Source organism: Pipistrellus hanaki, assembly GCF_964339955.1.
Source record: "Pipistrellus hanaki genome assembly, chromosome: 15".
Lineage (NCBI taxonomy): Eukaryota > Metazoa > Chordata > Mammalia > Chiroptera > Vespertilionidae > Pipistrellus > Pipistrellus hanaki.
Window position 1 is genome coordinate 48,025,867 of NC_140517.1, and position 19,647 is coordinate 48,045,513.

A 19,647-nucleotide genomic window follows, 5' to 3' on the forward strand; every position below is an offset into this window, starting at 1 on the left:
CTAGAAAACACTGTGGATTCTAGGCCTCATGTGAAGATGGATGCTGTGAGACACAGATCACTCCAAAGAGTGTTGCTGTGACAACCTCAAGTATGTCTTCTTGCAGCATGAATACTTGTCTTGTTTTCAGTGGATGCCAGTACATTTCAGGGAATCTCTTGCTCACGTTTTATAGAGGGCCTTGTGCCCTAATGCCTTTAATTCTGTGGGTGATGGTGACTGGATAAAAGGCCATGGCAGTTAGGGGAAACCCTTTCAACGCAGAAACATTGGCCTAATGGATTTTGGCAAAGACTGTAGCCCATTAGATGGGCTGTTCCTCAACTAAACGTGCATCCAGGACTGTTTCTGAGGAAAAGTCAACAGGAGCGGTGTGTACACAGACCTGAGGATCTCCAGGCATGTTTACCATCTCTTGATACAGTCACTGTCATTGAATTTAAGCAAGAGGTTTCGTGGATTTCTGTACCCTCTTAGATGTTCACCTCAGAACGATCGGTGTCTTTAATCCAGGGATGTGGCTTCTGTGATCCAGCCAGTATTCCTGTTTGTTTGGGCGAAAATTCTTCATTGTTATATTTTCTGTTACTGAGGCAAGACTCTTGCCCAGAGGGAATAGGAAGGTGGATTGAATATAGATTTGACAAACCTATTTTTCCAATAGAGTTGAACATACACACTTTTTTATCTGCAACCATTTTTAAAAGCTATGATGAATAAAGTATGTGTGTTTAGTATTTCATGAATCTTGACGTGTGCATGAAACTGAAACCATCATTATAACACCTTATTGGTCACTGTGAACTTGTTTCATGACCATTTTTTTTTAATATGTTTTATTGATTTTTTTACAGAGAGGAAGGGAGAGGAGAGAGCTAGAGAGCTAGAAACATCGATGAGAGAGAGACATCTACTAGCTGCCTCCTGCACACCCCACACCAGGGATGTGCCCGAAACCAAGGTACATGCCCTTGACTGGAATCGAACCTGGGACCTTTCAGTCCGCAGACCGACGCTTTATCCACTGAGCCAAACCGGTTTCGGCTTTGTGACCATTTTTAATCTGCCTTGTTCTTCACAGCTTTCCTATTGACCATTGCTTTACATCCCATTTTATTTTTTTTCTTTATGTTTCATAAAGACTGATATTTAGTAAAGATATATTAGTAACATTTTTTTGACAAATATACTTACCTTGAATATATCATCAACAGTTTGCCCATTTTTATGAATATTTTGTTATTTCTAATAAAGTTGGTTCAACCATTTTTGCATAATTCTTTATATAGATATAAATTTCACTTAACTTTGTCAAAAATTCATTGCATAATCTAGATCATTGTGTACTTGTTTAAATTTACAAAGGTTAGCACTTTGTGCTCTAAACTCAATATACCATCATGGATGTTGTGGCTCACGTGTTTGGGTGTAATCCCATGCACAGTAGGGTTACCAGTTGGATTGCTGGGATTGTGTCTAGGTTATGTGTTAGCTCCCAGAATTGGGTGTGCAGGAGGCGGCTGGTTGATGTACTCTCACATCATGTTTCCCTCTTCCTTTTTATTTCTCTCCAAATTAATAAAATTGTCTGTCTGGCATTTCTCAGTCATTGAGCTTTGACCTATGAACCAGGAGGTCATGGTTAGATTCCCAGTCAGGGCACATTCTTGATTTGCTGGCTCAAATCTCGGTGTAGGGTATGCAGAAGGCAGCCAAACAATGATTCTATCACATCATTGTCTATCAATCTTTGTCTCTCCTTTTCTTCCTGAGGTCAATAAATATATATTTTAAAAATCAGTAAACTAGCTGAGATCAGTTTGGCTCAGTGGATAGAGCATTGGCCTGCAGACTGAAAGTCCCAGGTTCGATTCCAGTCAAGGGCATGTACCTTGGTTGTGGGCGCATCCCCAGTGGGGGTGTGCAAGATGTAGCTGATCGATGATTCTCTCTGATCGATGTTTCTAGCTCTCTATTCCTCTCTCTTCCTCTCTGTAAAAAAACAATAAAATATATATATATATTTTTTTTTAAATTTAAAAATCAGCCGGGACCGGTTTGGCTCAGTGGATAGAGTGTCGGCTTGGGGACTGAAGGGCCCCGGGTTCGGTTCCGGTCAAGGGCATGTGCCTTGGTTGCGGGCATATCCCCAGTGGGGGGTGTGCAAGAGGCAGCTGATCGATGACTCTTTCTCATTGATGTTTCTAACTATCTCTCTCCCTTCCTCTCTGTACAAAAATCAATAAAATATATTTATATAAAAAAAAAATTAAAAATCAAACTATTCTTTAAAAATACAAATAAACTGATTGTATCTTTTCACCAATGTGTGATGTTTTTATATTCCATGCATTCTAGCAAATATTTTGTTTTGTCAATTATTCTTTTTTTTTTACAGAGAGTTAGAAACATCCATGAGAGAGAAACATTGACCAGCTTCCTCTCGCACACTCCCCACTGGGGATGCGCCCACAACCAAGGTACATGCCCTTGACTGGAATCAAACCTGGGACTTTCAGTCTGCAGGCCGATGCTCTATCCACTGAGCCAAACCGGTTTTGGCAATTATTTATTTAAACGTTCTATAATTTTGTCATTCTACCTCTGTTGTTTCATTGTATTTTTTTCTAAGAATTGATAGTGAGCCTTTTCTCAGAAGGTGAGTCTGTGTCTTTCTTAAAATATCTTGTTATATATTCTGCCTAATGTGCTGTGAATTTTGGCAGTTTTCTTTAACAAAAGGACAGTAGAACAACAAAGGTGGATGTTGAAATTTCACTCATTTTGAGCCCTTTTAGCTTTAGGAAATTTTTGTGTGTGTTTTTGTATTGGAATAATATTATTTTTAAAATAAATATTTTAAGAGAATTTTATTTTAAATATATTTTATTGATTTTTTACAGAGAGGAAGAGAGAGGGATAGAGAGGTAAAAACATCGATGAGAGAGCCGCCGGCACCGGTTTGGCTCAGTGGATAGAGCGTTGGCCTGCGGACTGAAGGATCCCGGGTTCGATTCCGGTCAAGGGCATGTACCTTGGTTGTGGGCACATCTCCAGTGGGGGGTGTGCGGGAGGCGGCTGGTCGATGATTCTCTCTCATCGACGTTTCTAACTCTCTATCCCTCTCTCTTCCTCTCTGTGAAAAATCAATAAAATATATTTAAAAACAACAACAACAACAAAAAAAACATCGATGAGAGAGAATTATCGATCAGCTGCCTCTTGCAAACCCCCTACTGGGGGATGTGCCCACAACCAAGGTACATGCCCTTGACTGGAATTGAACCCGGGACCTTTCAGTCCGAGGGCCGATGCTCTATCGACTGATCCAAACCGGTTTCAGCCGAAGGACTTACTTTTATTTTCTACATATTTGAGCCAAACTATTTGTTGTATAGATGCCTACAATGCTGGCACCATTCAAGGTTTGGAACGTGGGAATCTGCATCTGAGAAAATGATTTTGGATCCTAGGGTCTCACAACCTTGCTTGGAAATAATTATTTCATCTTTTAATGCAGTTCTAATGTCTGCATTCAGAATAAACATTATTAATGGAAGAGAATATTGCTAGAACGAACTATAGGAAGGCCTAATGGAGTTATACAATGAACAGTATTTACATACCTAGAAGACAAAAAGGCTCTATGAAGCTGACAACAGGTGGGTATCAATAGGCCATAATTAAAAACACTGATTCCCAAGAGGTGAGAGAATTAACATTAGATATGGCTATGCTGAAACATTGCTACCATGACATCTTTTTCCTCCTTATTCATGATAACTTGAGGGAAAATAGTTGAGAAAATATAATATGGTGTTACCAGAAAAATGTAGAACTGTGGGAGGAAAGCCACAGCATGATGTTTCATAGCTTTTCCCATCATTTACTAAGGATCCCATCTACTTCTGAGGGTGAACTTGTCTGTGTTACACAGTAGTGCATAAAACCATGTGTTCCCTACAAGGCTTGTTCAAAGGCTTTATGTAAGAAGAAGGAGATCATTGAAAAAGAAAATATTCTATGTGATAGTGAATCATTGGGTGATGGGGCTGTTCGGGATATGAAATGAGCATCACACAGGAATGACTAGCATTGGATGTGAGAATGTTAAAGCCCAGATTGAAAGGAGATGAGAAGGAGATTTGATTTTATCATGAAGATGTTTTATGGACAAGAGTGCCCTGCACAGGGTTCCCAAGTCAGAAGTTTTGTAGTTCTTTTAGTTTGTTTTTATTAATACTCGCCTGAGGATATTTTTTTCTATTGACTTTAAAATTTTTTAATGTATTGTTTTTAATTGATTTAAAGGAGGAAGTGAGAGATATCAATGATGGGAGAGAATCATGCATGGCCCGTGCACAGTCTTCCCCCTGCTGGGGATGTAGTGCAAAACGCAGGCATGTGTCCTTGGTATCAAATCAAACCCAAGATACTTCAGTCCCCAGGCTGATGCTCTATCCACTGAGCCAGACCAGGGAGGGGCTTGTGTCAGAACTTTGCTGAGAGTGTCTGACCACCTCTGCTATCATTCTGCCAGTCTTAGTGTCCTGAAGGTTACTTTCATTTAGAAATTATTTCCAGCCCTAGCCTGTTTTTTATTTTTTCGAACTCCTCTGCTACATTACTTCATTTTAAAGCTTTATGACATGTTCCAATTGGATGTATACTTCACTGTGCGGTTTTTGCTCTGAATTTTAAAAAGTAGATTTTTATTGATTTCAGAGAAGAAGGGAGAGAGTAATAGAAACATAATTGATGAGACAGAATCATTGGTCAGCGTCCTGCATAGTCTCCCCCCCAACACACACACAGAGTGTGGTTCAAACCCACACCTCAGGCTTCTGTACCCAAAACAGAAATCAAACCCTAATCTCTTTCATACGTTGCTTCTCTACAATAAGCCACACCAGGCAGATTTGGTCCTAAATTTTAAGTAGTACAAGGTTCTTACAGAGTTATGAACTTTAAAGATTCACTGCACCTATGCACACCTATCATTATTTGTTGTTTATAATATTTCATGTGGTTTTAAAGTTTTGGAGCTATAGATACATAGGTCATCTTTCAGTATAAATATGTATTTCACTTATTCTAAGTATAATTTGTAAATATTTCGGCAATATTATCTCATTGAGAATGCCTGAAACATCAACTCTGCTGACATCTTTATTATGTCCCTAAGGGATGAATTAACTTTCACCATGATAATTAGGGTGGCATCTTCACTTAATAAAAACACCAGTTACATTCCCAGAATTCAAGTCTCCCAGTGTTTCAAAAGTGTATTTATATTTATTGATGTTTGAGTAAAAATTAAACAACAGAATTCGATGTGAAGTTTATATTAGCCCTAACTGGTTTGGCTCAGTAGATAGAGCATCAGCTTTCTGACTGACGGGTCCCAGGAAGATTCTGGTCAAGGGCATGTACCTTGGTTGGGGATACATCCTCAGTGGGGGTGTGTGCAGGAGGCAGCTGATCCATGTTTCTCTCTCATCGATGTTTCTCTCTTTCCCTCTTCCTCTCTGTAAAACAATAAAATAATTATAAAAAATAAAGTTTATATTGTTGTGGCCAGTAAGACCCTGTTGAGGCAGGGCTCCAGGCCAGGGAAAGAACGAGCAACCAGACCTACAACAAAGAATGTAGCATGATATGCTTTAGCCAGGCAGGCACATCCTGTTTTCAGTAGCCACAAGGCAGGAAAAACAGACCAAACCAGGTGAAACAGAGACTGCTTAAGCTGAAAATAAACCCCCACCCCAGGTGTTGTATAAACTTTAAATGTTACTGTACTCGTGGAATTTTTCTATAACTTATAACTGAAGTTTCTTTGTTAAAACTTTTGGCCAATCATAATCTGCCAGGCATCCCTAAGACGGGGATAAAGGTAGCATGCTTAGAGTGGGTCGGGGCTCTTGTTGCTTGCTGCTGTGTCAGTTGAGACGTGAGCCCGGACTCGAGTTCGTAATAAAGGCTTCCTAAATTCCAATTTGGCTGAATGGTGGTCGTCATTCGCAGGTCGCCTGCAACAATATGTTAGGTCTTTATTTCAAATACCTTCCCCACAATCTACCTGTATAATATACAGTCTATGTTATGATGAGTTGCATTGGTCTCACAGATAATGTGTTTCCATAAAATGGACTCCAGTCCCACCGAAACCAGTTTGGCTCAGTGGTAGAGCATTGGTCTGCTGTTGAAAGGTTCCAGGTTTGATTCCAGTCAGGGGCATGTACCTTGGTTGCGGGCGCATCCCCTGTGGGGGGTGTGCAGGAGGCGGCTGGTCAATGTTTCTCTCTCATCCACCTTTCTAGCTCTCTCTCTCTCTCTCTCCCTTCCTTTCTGTAAAAAAATCAATAAAATATATTAATAAATAAATAAATAAAGGACTCCAGTCCCTTTACCAGGAAAAGTAACAACTCTTTTTTAGCCCTTTTCAAGATGTCTCCATCATGAGGAAGGTCATTTCCCAGTGCCCTGACCAGCAGATGGCAATGTTTCCCTTGGATTGATATGGAGAATCCTTCCGTCACCATCTTGGACGCAGGACCCACATTACCCAGAAGGCCTTGTGAGGAATGCCGCCCGCTCAGCCAATGAAGGGTCAGAAAAGGCCTTTCTCTTGCGTCACCCGCGTTCAGGGGCGGGACTTCCGGTGCGCTCTGGGCGGCTATTGGTCCTCAGGTGGAAGGCTCCCGCGGGCGGTGGCAGAGGCTGGTTCTCGCCACTCAGCGCGCACGTGTGAATGGAATTCGCTGAGGCCCCGGCTTCCCGCGTTCGTGAGGGAGCAGAGACCCTTCCCTGCGCCCCTGCTGCTTCCGGGCCGCTCCGCTCTCCGCCCAGATCCGCGCACAGCGGCCCAGCCATGGCCTCGCTCAGGGGCTCCGCTGAGGTGAGTCCGCGCCCCATCCCGCCACCCCTGCCCTCGCCGCCTCCGCACCCTCCGCCCAGCAGCCCGGGGTCAGCGCGCCTGTCCCTCCTGCAGCTCCGTCCCCGTCAAGGACCCCGAGGAAGACGGAGCGGAGAGAGGAGCGTGGTGGCTTCTGAGGACACAGGAAGTGCGGGGCAGAGTGTCCAGGGGTGACTTGTGTCTGAAATTCCCCTGCGGAGGTGGGTGGGGAGGATTGAATCCAAGGTCAGAGACGGGCAGGGAGGATTTCAGCGCCGAAGGCCCTGCTCTCCCCGGGCTGTGCTATATTTAATATAATTATATTAAACCCTGGTACCGGGTTGTGCTACAGATCCTTCTGGAACCTCTCAAGCACTCTCTGGATGCCATATGCCTCTGGGTGAGCTCTGAGAGACCCTGTGCTGTGGAGCACAGGGGTCCGAACCTGGGGTCCGAAGTTGTGATGAGGTGAGACATTACATAGTGGTGTGCACATCTGGAGGGAGTGTGAACTGATGGTACTGTAAAGCTGATGGTTATTGGGACTTTAAAAAATATGTATGTATATATATATGTATATATATATTTTATAGATTTCAGAGCAGAAGGGAGAGGGCCAGAGAGAAATAGAGAAACATCATTGATGAGAGAGAATCATCTGTAGACGTCCTCTGGAAGCCCAGTACTGTGTGTGGAGTCTGCAACCGGGGCATATGTCCTTGATTAGAATACAACCCAGGATCCTTCAGTCCAAAGTTCAAAACTCTGTCCCCTGAGACAAACCAGCCAGGGCGTCTATGAGGACTACAGGATGAAGCATAAATCCTTGGCTTTGTCTTGGAGGCATGATCTGGGAAAATGCAGTGGGATTGCTCGGCAGGAAGGCTGGGGCCCTGCAGGCATGGCCCAGAGCTTAGATGGTGTTTTTCTGCTGTCCCTCTTCCCAACCCATGTGTTGTGCTGAGGGCAGTCACAGCGGCTGCTTTAAGAAAGCACCAACACAGGCATTAGGACCTGGTGTCCACACTAAACTGGCAGCCCTGGAGGAGGTTGAGGGTGAGGAGGATGTGTAGGGGGTAGGATTGCCTGTTCTCAAAATTTCTATGGTTTTTTTTTTTTTATTTTTTCAAATATATTTTATTGATTTTACACAGAGAGGAATTGAGAGGGACAGAGAGTCAGAAACGTTGATGAGAGAGAAACATTGACCAGCTGCCTCTTGCACACCCCCCACTGGGGATGTGCCCGCAACCAAGGTACATGCCCTTGACCGGAATCGAACCCGGGACCTTTCAGTCCGCAGGCCGATGCTCTATCCACTAAGCCAAACCGTCCCGGCTCTACTATGGTTTTAATTGTCTCCTTTCTGACAGGTTGGTGTGACCTTTGAGGACATTGCCCTGTACTTCTCCAGGGAGGAATGGAGCCTCCTTGATGAGGGTCAGAGGCATCTGTACCTGAATGTGATGCTGGAGAACTTTGAACTTGTATCTTCCCTGGGTAAGGCCCTCAGTCTGTCTTGTTCCTGGGTCTTATCTTTGTATTTTTTATGCCCCCTCACTTCTAGGGGTGCTTTGTCCTCACCTGTGGACTGTACACATTGCTTGATTTGTCCAGTTTTCTAGGTTTTTGCTGTGATAGGCAGGGTTGGTTTGATTGCACTGCCCTTCTATACTTTTTTTTTCTTTTAGTATATTTTATTGATTTTTTTACAGAGAGAAAGGGAGAGAAACATTGATGAGAGAGAAATATAGATCAGCTGCCTCCTGCACACCCCCAAACAGGAATCGAACCCGGGACTCCTCAATCCACAAGGCCACTGAGCTTTGGCATCCCTGCTGTACTTTTTAAAAAATATATATATATTTTATTTTTTTACAGAGAGGAAGGGAGAGGGATAGAGAGTTAGAACCATCTATCAGAGAGAAACATTGATCAGCTGTCTCCCATCCCTCCTACTGGGGATGTGTCCCCAACCAAGGTACATGTCCTTGACCGGAATGGAACCTGGGATCTTTCAGTCTGCAGGTCGACGCTCTATCCACTGAGCCAAACCCGTTTTGGCTTAAGCTGTAATTTTGATGTGCTTGTGGGAGGCAGCGAGTACAGTCTTTTGCCTACACTGCCATCTTGGATCTCCTCTCCCGTAACTTTTCTGAATTTCATTCTTCTCCTTTTATCTTCACCGGAAGAGTGAGAATATTTTTTCCATAGATTGTTTTTTTAAGGGGGAGAGAGACAGAGACAGAAACAAAGAGAGTGAGAGAGAGAGAGAGAACAATTTATTTGCCTCCCACATGTGTCCTCTGCCCCAGAGAGAGAGAGAGAGAGAGAGAGAAGAGAGAGAAGAGAACAATTTGTTGCCTCCCACATGTGTCCTCTGTCCCCACTAAGAGTGGGTGTCAGACCTGAAATCCATGTAATTTTCCTTTATTGGATATCAAACCCGTGACCTTCCAGTGTGCATGCTGGCACTCTTAGCACTCAGTGACTCGGGCCAGGCTATTTATTTATTCTTTAAATTATTTAATTTCAGTATATATTTTTATTAATTTCAGAAAGGAAGAGAAGGAAAGAGAGATAGAAACATGAACAATGAGATGAGAGTCATTGATTAGCTGCCGCCTGCATGCCCCCCACTGGAGAGTGGGCCCACATATTGTACAAATGCCCTGACAAGGAATGGAATTGTAATGTCATAGGTCAGTGGTCAGCAAACCGTAGCTTGCAAGCCACATGCGGCTGTTTGGCCCCTTGAGTTTTTAGCAAAGGCGAACTTAGGAGTACCCTAATTAAATTAATAACAATGTACATAAAAAAAACCACACACACAAAGAAAAAACAATGCACCTATATAGTTCAAGTTTAAAATATTGGGCTCTGAATAGAAATTTCAATTGTTGTACTGATTATATTTGGCTCTATTGATTAATGAGTTTGCTGACCACTGTCTTGGGTTATGGGCCAATGCTCAATCACCGACCTGCACTGGGCAGCCTTTCTGTATTGATTTTAGAGACAGGAAGGTAGACAGATCAATAGTAAACATTGATCTGCTGTTTTACCATCTATGCAATCATTGGGTGTCCCCTACATGTGTCCTGATGGAGGATTGAATCACAACCTTGGTGCATCGGGAGCACATACTCAACAACTGAGCTACCTGGCCAGGGCTCTGCATTTGTTTATGTATTTCAGAAACTCAAATAGGATCTTAACCAGTTTCTCTTAACTTTCATTTTCCTTTTTTATAATTTTTTAAATTTTTATTTAATAAATCTTTATTGTTCATATTATTTTTTTTTTTTTTTTTTTTAGTATATTTTATTTATTTTCCACAGAGAGGAAGGCAGAGAGATAGAGAGCTAGAAACGTCGATGAGAGAGAAACATCGAACAGCTGCCTCCTGCACACCCCCTACGGGGATGTGCCCGCAACCAATGTACATGCCCTTGACCGGAATCGAACCTGGGACCTTTCAGTCCGCAGACTGACACTCTATCCACCGAGCCAAACTGTTTTTGGCTATTGTTCATATTATTATAAATGTTCCTCTTTTTCCCCCCCTCCATTCCTCCGCTCCACCAGGTTCCCACCCCACCCTCTGCCCTTTCCCCACCCCTCATTTTCCTGATCCATAGGTGCACAGTTTATGTTCAGTCTCTTCCCACACCCTCTCTCCCCTTTTCCCCTAGGATCGTCAGTTTACTCCCCTTCCATACCTCTGATTCTATTATATTCAACAGTCAATATTCATCAGATTTTTAAAATTTTTTTGGTTTTTAGATTCACTTGTTGATAGTTACATATTTGTTGTTCATAGTTTTTATCTTTATTTACTTTCTCTTCTGAAAGAACCCCCTTAAGCAATTCATATAATTCTGGTTTGGTGTTGATGAATTACTTTAGCTTTTTTTTATTGGTGAAGCTCCTTATCTGGCCTTCGATTCTGAGTGATAGCTTTGCTGGGTAGATTATCTTTGGCTGTAGGTTCTTACTATTCATCACCTTGAATATTTCTTGCCATTCCCGTCCGGCCTGCATGGTTTCTGTTGAGAAATCAGCTGACAATCGTATAGGTGCTCCTTTATAGGTAACTACCTTCTTTGCTCTTGCTGCTTTTAATATTCTCTCTTTGTCTTTTGCTCTTGGAATTTTAATTATGATTTGTCTTGGTGTGGTCCTCTTTGGATTCTTTTGGTTTGGAGTTCTGTGCGCTTCCTGGACTTGTAAGTAGAATTCTTTCCCCAGGTGGGGGAAGTTTTCTGTCACTATTTCTTTCAGTATGTTTTCGATATCTTGCTCTCTCTCTCATCTTCTGGGACCCCCATAATTCTGATGTTGGTTCACTTGAAGTTGTCCCAGAGGTTTCTTACATTATCTTCAATTTTCTGGATTCTCTTGCCTTCTAGCTTCTGTGGAGGAGTGTCTTCTGGCTCTTTATGTTCCAAATCTTTGACTTGATTCTTGCGATCTTCCATTCTGTTTTTAGGACTCTGTATAATATTTTTTATTTCAGACAATGTATTCTTTATTTCTTATTGATCTCTTATCATTTCTTGTTGATCCCTATCATTTCTTGTTGATTCCTTATTTTTTCTAATTGATCCCTTTTCATATCCTCATAGGTCTTATCGACCTTTTCTAGGAAATTCTTGAAAAACCTTATAAGCGTGGTTTTGAACTCTGTATCCAGTTGCTTTTTTCCTCCATTTCTTTCGTTTGTGATATATTTCCTTATCTTGGCATTTTTGCAGCTTCCCTGAGTTGGTAGCCTTAAAAGTCTCTGTGTTCAGCTTGGATGGGGCAGAGTTTCAGGGTCGAGCCTACAGCCTTGGCTTCTTTCAGCCACGTCAGCCATGCCCTATGCAGCTCCTGAGTCTCAGTGTTTCTCAGGGTCCTTTGGTACTCACTGCAAGCACCTCTGAGAGTGAGGTGCCCTCGAGTTTCGCCTGCTACCAAACAGTCTAGTCTTTCCCCCAATGAGCCCAGAACTGGGGTTAAGTTCAGTTCAGTTGGAAGTGGGGTCAGAGCAGTCTGGACCTTTTGTCTCCTTCCTGCCAGGGCAATCCTGCGGCACAGCCAACCGTCCCTTCTCTGCGCACAGTGTGCAGGCCTCCGGGGGCTCTGTCTTTCGCCGCTCCCCCTAGTTTTTGCCTTACAGCTCAGTCTCCCTCTTGATGAGCCTGGGTCCCCACGGTCTGGCCTAGATCTGGGGTTCAGAGCAGTTGGAACTGGGGCTCAGCAAAGTCCGGAGCTTTTGTCTCTTTCCCGCTAGGGCAATCTGTCAGCAGAGTCAACAGTCTGTCCTCTGCACGGAATGTGTGCACCTCCGGGCGCTCTGCCTTTTGCCGCTCTCCTGGGATTCCGCCTCACAGCTCAGGCTCCATCTGTTTGAGCCTGGGTCCTCAGGGACTGACCTAGAACTGGGGTTCAGCGCTGTGGAGTCTGGGGTTCGGCACAATCGGGAGCTTTTATCTCCTTCCCACTAGGGAATGCCAGCCAGACACTCAGCCTCCCCCTCCTCTCTGGGTCTATCTTCTCTGCGCGCGCAGCGTGTCTCCGTACCTTAGGCTTTCACAGCTCCTCTGATTTTCCTTCTGGTTTTCTCTTTCCTTCTTGTTGTAGAATTTCCAGCCAGTCTACATTCCTGTAGTTCTGGGCAATGTCCATTTTATATTTTAGTTGTACTTTATTGAAATTGTTGTATGTGGCTGCGGTTAGGTGTTTACCTGTGCAACCATCTTGGATCCTCCTCTCATTTTTCTTGAGGCTTGTTTTTTTTTTTGTTTTTTTCTTGTTTTGCTTTAGTCTAGTTCAAGGTTTACCAATTTTTGTATTTTTTAGAAAATTCCTCTCAGGTATCCTTTTATCTTATCTTTGTTTTATTGATGCTTCTTCAAGTGTGTATTGTTTCATTCATTTGAAACCTTTGGGTTTACATTTTTGTTTTGTTTCTAGATTACTGAGATGGCAGATTAGGTTTTTTTGAGATCTGTTTTCCTAATGGAAGCATTTATCTCTATAAAATTTCCTCTTAGAAAATTTTCTGAGTTTTATACATGAATTTTGGTAAGTTTTCTTTTTATGTACTTTGAGACTTCATTCTTATTTGTTTATTTATTATTGATTTCAGATAAAGAGCAAGAGGAAAGGAGAAAGAGAGAGAGAAGGAGGGAAACATCAGTGTGAGGGGAAAACATCAATCAGCTGCCTTCTGCACACTAACTGGAAATGGAACCCACATGCTGATATATGCCTTGCCTGTGAATTGAATCCAACACCCTTTGGTATACAGGACGATGCTCCAACCAACTGAGCCACACTGGCCAAGGCGTTCTTTGGTTTTTAAACACAATGATTTTCAGTATTTTTTTAAGAAGCCAATATAGCCAATTATAGCAGAAGCACAGAGCCTACTGGAGGACCCTTGTTTTTGACAGTAGGTATCTATAAGTATGGTTGTTCACCCAGTCTTTCCAGTCATCCTTTTGGTGCAGTTCTCCTTTATTTGTGTTCTGTAATGGTACTTTTATTCCCATTCCCTGTGGGAAGCTTTGTTCATGGATAGCTGTCTGCTTACTCTGGGATGGGGGAGATGCTCATATTTCCAATCCTGCCATTATGCTGATGTCACTCACGTAGGTCTTTTGCTTGTGATCTCATTTGTCCTTTGTTGTTCTACCACAGTGTTGGCCATCCAACTTTACTGTTTTTTTCTTTGAAGATTTGCGTTTTTTATCCCATGCAATGGCTCAAATGGGATTTAAGCAGAAGCATCATTTGTGCATCACAGAAGAAACGTGACTTTATGAAGGGCACAGTGGACCCACAGGCAGGCTTGCCTTGGTGAAGGTGAATGGGGAACCTTTCATGCCTGGCCTTTATTACATTCATAACTACAAACTTGTTTTGTTTTTGTTTTTTTAAATATATTTTATTTATTTTTAACAGAGAGGAAGGGAGAGAGATAGAGAGCTAGAAACGTCGATGAGAGAAACATCGAACAGCTGCCTCTTGCACACCCCCTACCGGGGATGTGCCTGCAACCAAGGTTCATGCCCTTGACCAGAATCGAACCTGAGACCCTTCAGTCCACAGATCAATGCTCTACCACTGAGTCAAACTGGCCTCAGCTTTTTGGTTTTTTTAAAATATATATTTTATTGATTTTTTTCAGAGAGGAAGAGAGAGGGATAAAGTTAGAAACATCGATGAAAGAGAAACACCGATCAGCTGCCTCCTGCACACCCCCTACTGGGGATGTGCCCACAACCCAAGGTACATGCCCTTGACCGGTATCAAACCTTTCAGTCTTCAGACCGATCCTCTATCCACTAGACAATCCAGTTTTGGCTAGAAACTTGTTTTATTCATCAGTGTTTTCTTACTGTTGCCCAGTTCTTATCCAATTATGCTTTTTTGTTATTATTGATACTTTTGCTAACTACGCAAGTTGAATAGTGATCATTTCTACTGAGATTCACAGCCCAAGGATAACCTTAAACTCTCTGGACTTTGCACCTTTGCCTCTTTCTCAGGTCTCTCTTTACTGCAAACGGGCATTTGACTGTGCCTGCACCACCTTGGAGTGTACAAGAATTATTATGTAGATGTCGATCCTCATGTACTCTTAATACAATTGATTTTTATGTCTTTGAGCACCTTCCAGTGATTCTACACAGACTCACGTAGCCAGCATGTAAGGTGCCCAAAATAGCCTTTGTGCAGGACAATGAGTAGAGCCTTCCTCTCTTCTTTATATCCCATCCTGTGCTTCTGTCCTTCATTGGTGAGATTTTCATCATTGACTGACCAGGTTATATACTTTAATTAAGAGCGATTTCCTCTGAGTGTACTTCACTTATCTTGAAAATATTTCTATGGAATCATGCCTAGACATAACCAATAAACATTTGTGGTGAAGATGTTCTTATTGCATAACATCAACATGTATTTCCTTTTGTTTAGGTTGCTGCTGTGGAGCTGAGAATGATGAGGCCCTGACTGAACAGAAGGTTTCTGTAAGAGTGTCGCAGGCAAGGAATCCCAAGGTCGCCTTGTCTACCCAGAAGAGCCACCCGTGTGAGAGTTGTGAGCTTGTCTTGAGAAACATTTTCAACTTGACTGATCTACAGGGAACACAGCACAGACAGATACTGTTGAGGTGTGGCGCATGTGCAAAACAATTTTGCTTTATAGTAAAATTTCACCAGCAGCGTATGAGACAGAAGACTTTCATTCGCAGTGAGGACAGGATCTCACTTGTAAAAAGCTCTGAATTCAATGTGTCCCAGAATTATTTCACATGCAGGGAGGTTGGGCAGGGTGTCCTCACCGGGCCAGGACATCTCCATCTAAAAGTTACTGAGAACTGGGACATTCCATATGCTTTTCCTACGTGTGGGATGATGTTTGGAAGCAGAAAAAATGATTACACCAGAAAAGAATGTAAGGAAGACATTAGCTTGAGTCAGGAAAAAGGTATCTATGTTGGAAGTCAGTATTTTGTTAGCTCTGAATGTGGAGAAAGGCCTTCTCAGTGCAGTGAATGTGGGAAAGCTTTTAGCAGTACTAACAGCGTAGGTAATCACCAAGCTTTTCAAACTGGAGAAAGGCCTTATGAGCACAGTGAATGTGGAACAGCTTTTACCAGTAGCAGTGCCCTCCATTATGAGCACAGTGTGCACAAAGGAGAAAGGCCTTATGGGTACAAAGCCTGTGGGAAATCTTTAACCGATAGCAGTAACCTTCATTGTCGTGAGAGAGGTCACACTGGAGAAAAGCCTTATAAATGTATTGACTGCGGGAATGCTTACAGCCCTAGCAGTAATCTTGGTCGTCATCGGAGAGTTCATACAGGAGAAAAGCTTTATCAATGCAGTGAATGTGGGAAATCTTTTACATATAGCAGTAGTCTCCTATATCATCAGAGAGTTCACACAGGAGAAAAGCCTTATCAGTGCAGTGAATGTGGAAAATGTTTTACCACTAAACACATCCTTCATCAACATCAGAGAGTTCATACAGGCGAGAAGCCTTATCAATGCCGTGAATGTGGGAAATCTTTTAAACACAGCAGTACCCTTCATTCTCATCACAGACTTCACTCTGGAGAAAAGCCTTATCAGTGCAGTGAATGTGGAAAATGTCTTACCTCTAAAGGCAGCCTTCGTCAACATCAAAGAGTTCATACAGGAGAAAAGCCTTATCAGTGCAGTGAATGTGGGAAATCTTTTACACATAGCAGTAGTCTCCGATGTCATCATAGAGTTCACACTGGAGAAAAGCCTTATCAGTGCAGTGAATGTGGTAAATCTTTTTCCCATATTAGCAAACTTCATCGTCATCGGAGAATTCATACAGGAGAGAAGCCTTATAAATGCAGTGAATGTGGAAAATCTTTTAATCGGAGCAATACCCTTCATGCTCATCACAGAGTTCACTCTGGAGAAAAGCCTTATCAATGCAGTGAATGCGGAAAATGCCTTACTTCTAAACGCAACCTTCGTCAACATCAGAGAGTTCACACAGGAGAGAAGCCTTATCAATGCAGTGAATGTGAGAAATCTTTTAGAAATAGCAGTGATCTCTACTATCATCAGGCAGTTCACACTGGAGAAAAGCCTTATAAATGCACTGAATGTGGAAAATGTTTTTCAAGGAGCTCTGGTCTCCAATACCATCAGAATGTTCACAATGGAAAAAAGCCTTATCAATGCAGTGAATGTGAGAAATCTTTTAGAGGTATCACTGGTTTCCACCGTCATCAGAGACTTCACACTGGAGAAAAGCCTTATAAATGCACTGAATGTGGAAAATCTTTTACAAATTACAATAGTCTCCTATATCATCAAAGAATACACACTGGAGAAAAGCCTTTTCAATGCAGTGAATGTGGCAAGTCTTTTACCCAGAGTAGCGATCTTCGTAAACATCGCAGACTTCATACAGAAGAAACGCCTTATAAATGAAATGAATGTGGGAAATCTTTTCCCTCTAAGAACATCCTTCATCAACATCAGAGAGTTCGTGCAGGAGAAAAGCTTTATAAATGCAATGAATGTGGAAACTAATACAAGCAGCAATGGTCTCTAATATCATCAGAGACTTCACACCGGAGAAAGCCATTATGAGTGCAATTAATGTGAGGTATCTCCACCAAATTTCTAAATTTGCTCTCCGCATAAGAGTAAAAATGTGAGAAATTTCTTAGATGTGTAGGAAATGTAATTTCTTAGTTACAACCTTCCAATAGAACAAGAAAATTTGTGAATCCTCATTTTTCTGAATTGTATCTCAAACATTTAATCACCTATGTTATGTAAAGTTCCCAATAGTGCTTTTGCTGTTGTGTTTGTTTTCATGTTGGGACACTATGTAATTATGTTGCACTTTCTAACATACAGAGATGTCCAGGCAGATCTATGTCACAGCATATTTTGGTTGCTGAAGGTATTTCACCCAAACTTTCTATAAGGTTCCTACAGACGGCATCAATCAGCATCCTCATGTACCCAGGGAAGCTAACTCTGTTTTCTAATTTGTTGAAGAAACTTAGGAATACCTGAGCCATTATTTTTTTATTTTTTATTTTTATTTTTTAGATTTTTTTATTTCTTGTTTCCCTGTCATGAGTTGCCTCATAGGACTGATAAGTGTTGGCCGTGTTGGCCCCATTAAACATAATGTTGCAGAAGAATTGCTATTTTCATGGACATACTCTCTCTAGATGTTAATGATGAACTTATTGAATGTCTTAACTCATCTGTGGGAGAACTGCCAGTTTCTGGTTTCTTTTTGTGCAAAATAATGAACTGTTTTTCCTAAAACTTCTGTAATTTTTTTTTTTTAATCTTTATTTTTCAGATTATTACAAATGTTCCTTTTCTTTTCTTTTCTTTTTTTTAACCCCCATAGCTTCCCTCGACCTGGTTCCCAACCCACCTTTGGCCCTCACCTACCTCCCACTTTCCACATCCATAGGTGTACAATTTTTGTCCAGTCTCTTGCAGCATTCCCCACACTTCTTTCCCCCCCTGAGAACTCTCAGTATTCTCCCTTTCTATGCCCCTGAATCTATTATATTTACCAGTTTATTCTGTTAATTAGATTTTTAATTCACTTGATTTTTAAAAATATTTTATTGATTTTTTACAAAGAGGAAGGGAGAGGGTTAGAGAGTTAGAAACACTAATGAGAACCATTGAACCACTGCCGTGCCTGCAACTAAGGTACATGCCCTTGACTGGAATCATACCTGGGACCCTTCAGTCCTCAGGCGGACATTCTATCCAGGGAGCCAAACTAGCTTAGGCTGATTTTTAGATTCACTTGTTGATAGATAGGTATTTGTTCACAATTTTTATTTTTACCTTTTTCTTTTTCCTCTTAAAGAATACCTTTAGCAACTCATATAATACTGGTTTGGTGTTGATGAACTCCCTTTAGCTTTTTCTTCTTTGTGAAGCTCTTTATTTGGACCTTCAATTCTGAATGATAGCTTTGCTGGGTAGAATAATTTTGGTTGTAGGTTCTTGTTCATCACTTTGAATATTTCTTGCCATTCCCATCTGTCCTGCATAGTTTCTGCTGACTATCCTGTGGGTGCTCCCTTGTAGGTAATTAATTGTTTTTTCTCTTTCTACTTTTAATATTCTCTCTTTGTCTTTTGTTCTTTGCATTTCAATTATGATGTGTCTTAGTAGTTTTCTTTGGATTTTTTTTGTTTGGGGTTTTGCTCGCTACCTGGACTTGTAAGTCAATTTCTTTCACCAGTGGGGGAAGTTTTCAGTCATTATTTCTTCAAATAGGTTTTCAATATCTTGTTCTCTCTCTCCTTCTGGCACCCCCATAATTTGGATGTTGGTACACTTGAAGTTGTCCCAGAGAATTCTTATACTATCCTCAAATTTTTGGATTCTTTTTTCTTTTTGCTTTCCTGTTCGAGTGTTTTTAGCCTCTTTGCATTTCAAATGTATGACTTGATTCTTGCGATCCTCTAGCCTGCTGTTGGGTGTCTGTATAATATTTTTTATTTCAGTCAGTGTATGTTTATTTTCTAGTTGGTCCTTTACCACATCCTCGAGAGTCTCGCTAAATTTATCAGCCTTTTCTAGGAAATTCTTTTTTTTATATATACATATATATTTTATTGATTTTTTACAAATAGGAAGAGATAGGGTTAGAGAGTCAGAAACATCGATGAGACAGAATCATCAATCAGCTACCTCTTGCACACCCCCTACCTTGGAGGTGCCGGCAACCAGGGTACATGCACTTGACCAGAATCGAACCTGGGACCTTTCAGTCTGCAGGCCGGCGCTCTATCCGCTGAGCCCTACCAGTTTCGGCCTTTTCTAGGAAATTCTTGAAAAACCTTATAACCGTAGTTTTGACCTGTATATCTAGTCTTTTGTTTTCCTCCATTTCTTTTATGTATAATTTTTTTTTTTTTGTCTCTGTATTTTTGCTGCTTCCCTGAATTGGTAGGGTAGCTTATTATCCTAGATATCTCAGCCTCCCCCTTTACCTGAGGTGGACACTCTTGGTGCACCCCTTTGTGCACTGTGATTACAGTATTGTAGTTAAGTCTTGATTGTTGTTGGTATAACTGGGAGAAATTGACCTCCATGACAATTGACTGTAAGTATAAGCTGTGTCTACAATAGTAGACAGCCTTATTTTACAAGTCTTTTATTTATTTATTTTATTTTTTTAAGCATTACAAATAGTACGTATGTCTGCTTTTT

General features: G+C 41.6%; 2 protein-coding genes across 2 annotated transcripts in view; both read left to right on the forward strand.

Moving 5' to 3' along the window:
* The window catches only part of LOC311633352 (zinc finger protein 773-like), a 29,434-nt gene extending 27,225 nt beyond the window's left edge, over positions 1-2,209 (forward strand). Inside the window, exon 5 of the mRNA XM_084905946.1 lies at positions 5-2,209. Within this exon, the coding sequence (XP_084762072.1) occupies positions 5-81 (77 nt within the window). The 3' untranslated portion in view covers positions 82-2,209. The remainder of the gene's footprint in view (positions 1-4) is intronic.
* A 4,138-nt stretch (positions 2,210-6,347) lies between these two features.
* LOC311633347 (uncharacterized protein) lies at positions 6,348-17,066 on the forward strand. The gene is made up of 3 exons (XM_084905938.1): positions 6,348-6,898; positions 8,269-8,395; positions 14,867-17,066. Exons 1-3 carry the CDS (start codon positions 6,752-6,754, stop codon positions 16,867-16,869), a joined length of 2,277 nt encoding a protein of 758 aa, XP_084762064.1. The 5' UTR covers positions 6,348-6,751; the 3' UTR covers positions 16,870-17,066.
* Positions 17,067-19,647: the final 2,581 nt, after the last annotated feature.

Excerpts from the sequence above, each read along its gene's own strand:
- LOC311633347 (XM_084905938.1), top strand. The coding sequence starts at position 6,752 with ATGGAATTCGCTGAGGCCCCGGCTTCCCGCGTTCGTGAGGGAGCAGAG. Across the intron at positions 6,899-8,268 it reads CGCTCAGGGGCTCCGCTGAG|GTTGGTGTGACCTTTGAGGA; the intron begins GTGAGTCCGCGC and ends CCTTTCTGACAG. Across the intron at positions 8,396-14,866 it reads TGAACTTGTATCTTCCCTGG|GTTGCTGCTGTGGAGCTGAG; the intron begins GTAAGGCCCTCA and ends CCTTTTGTTTAG.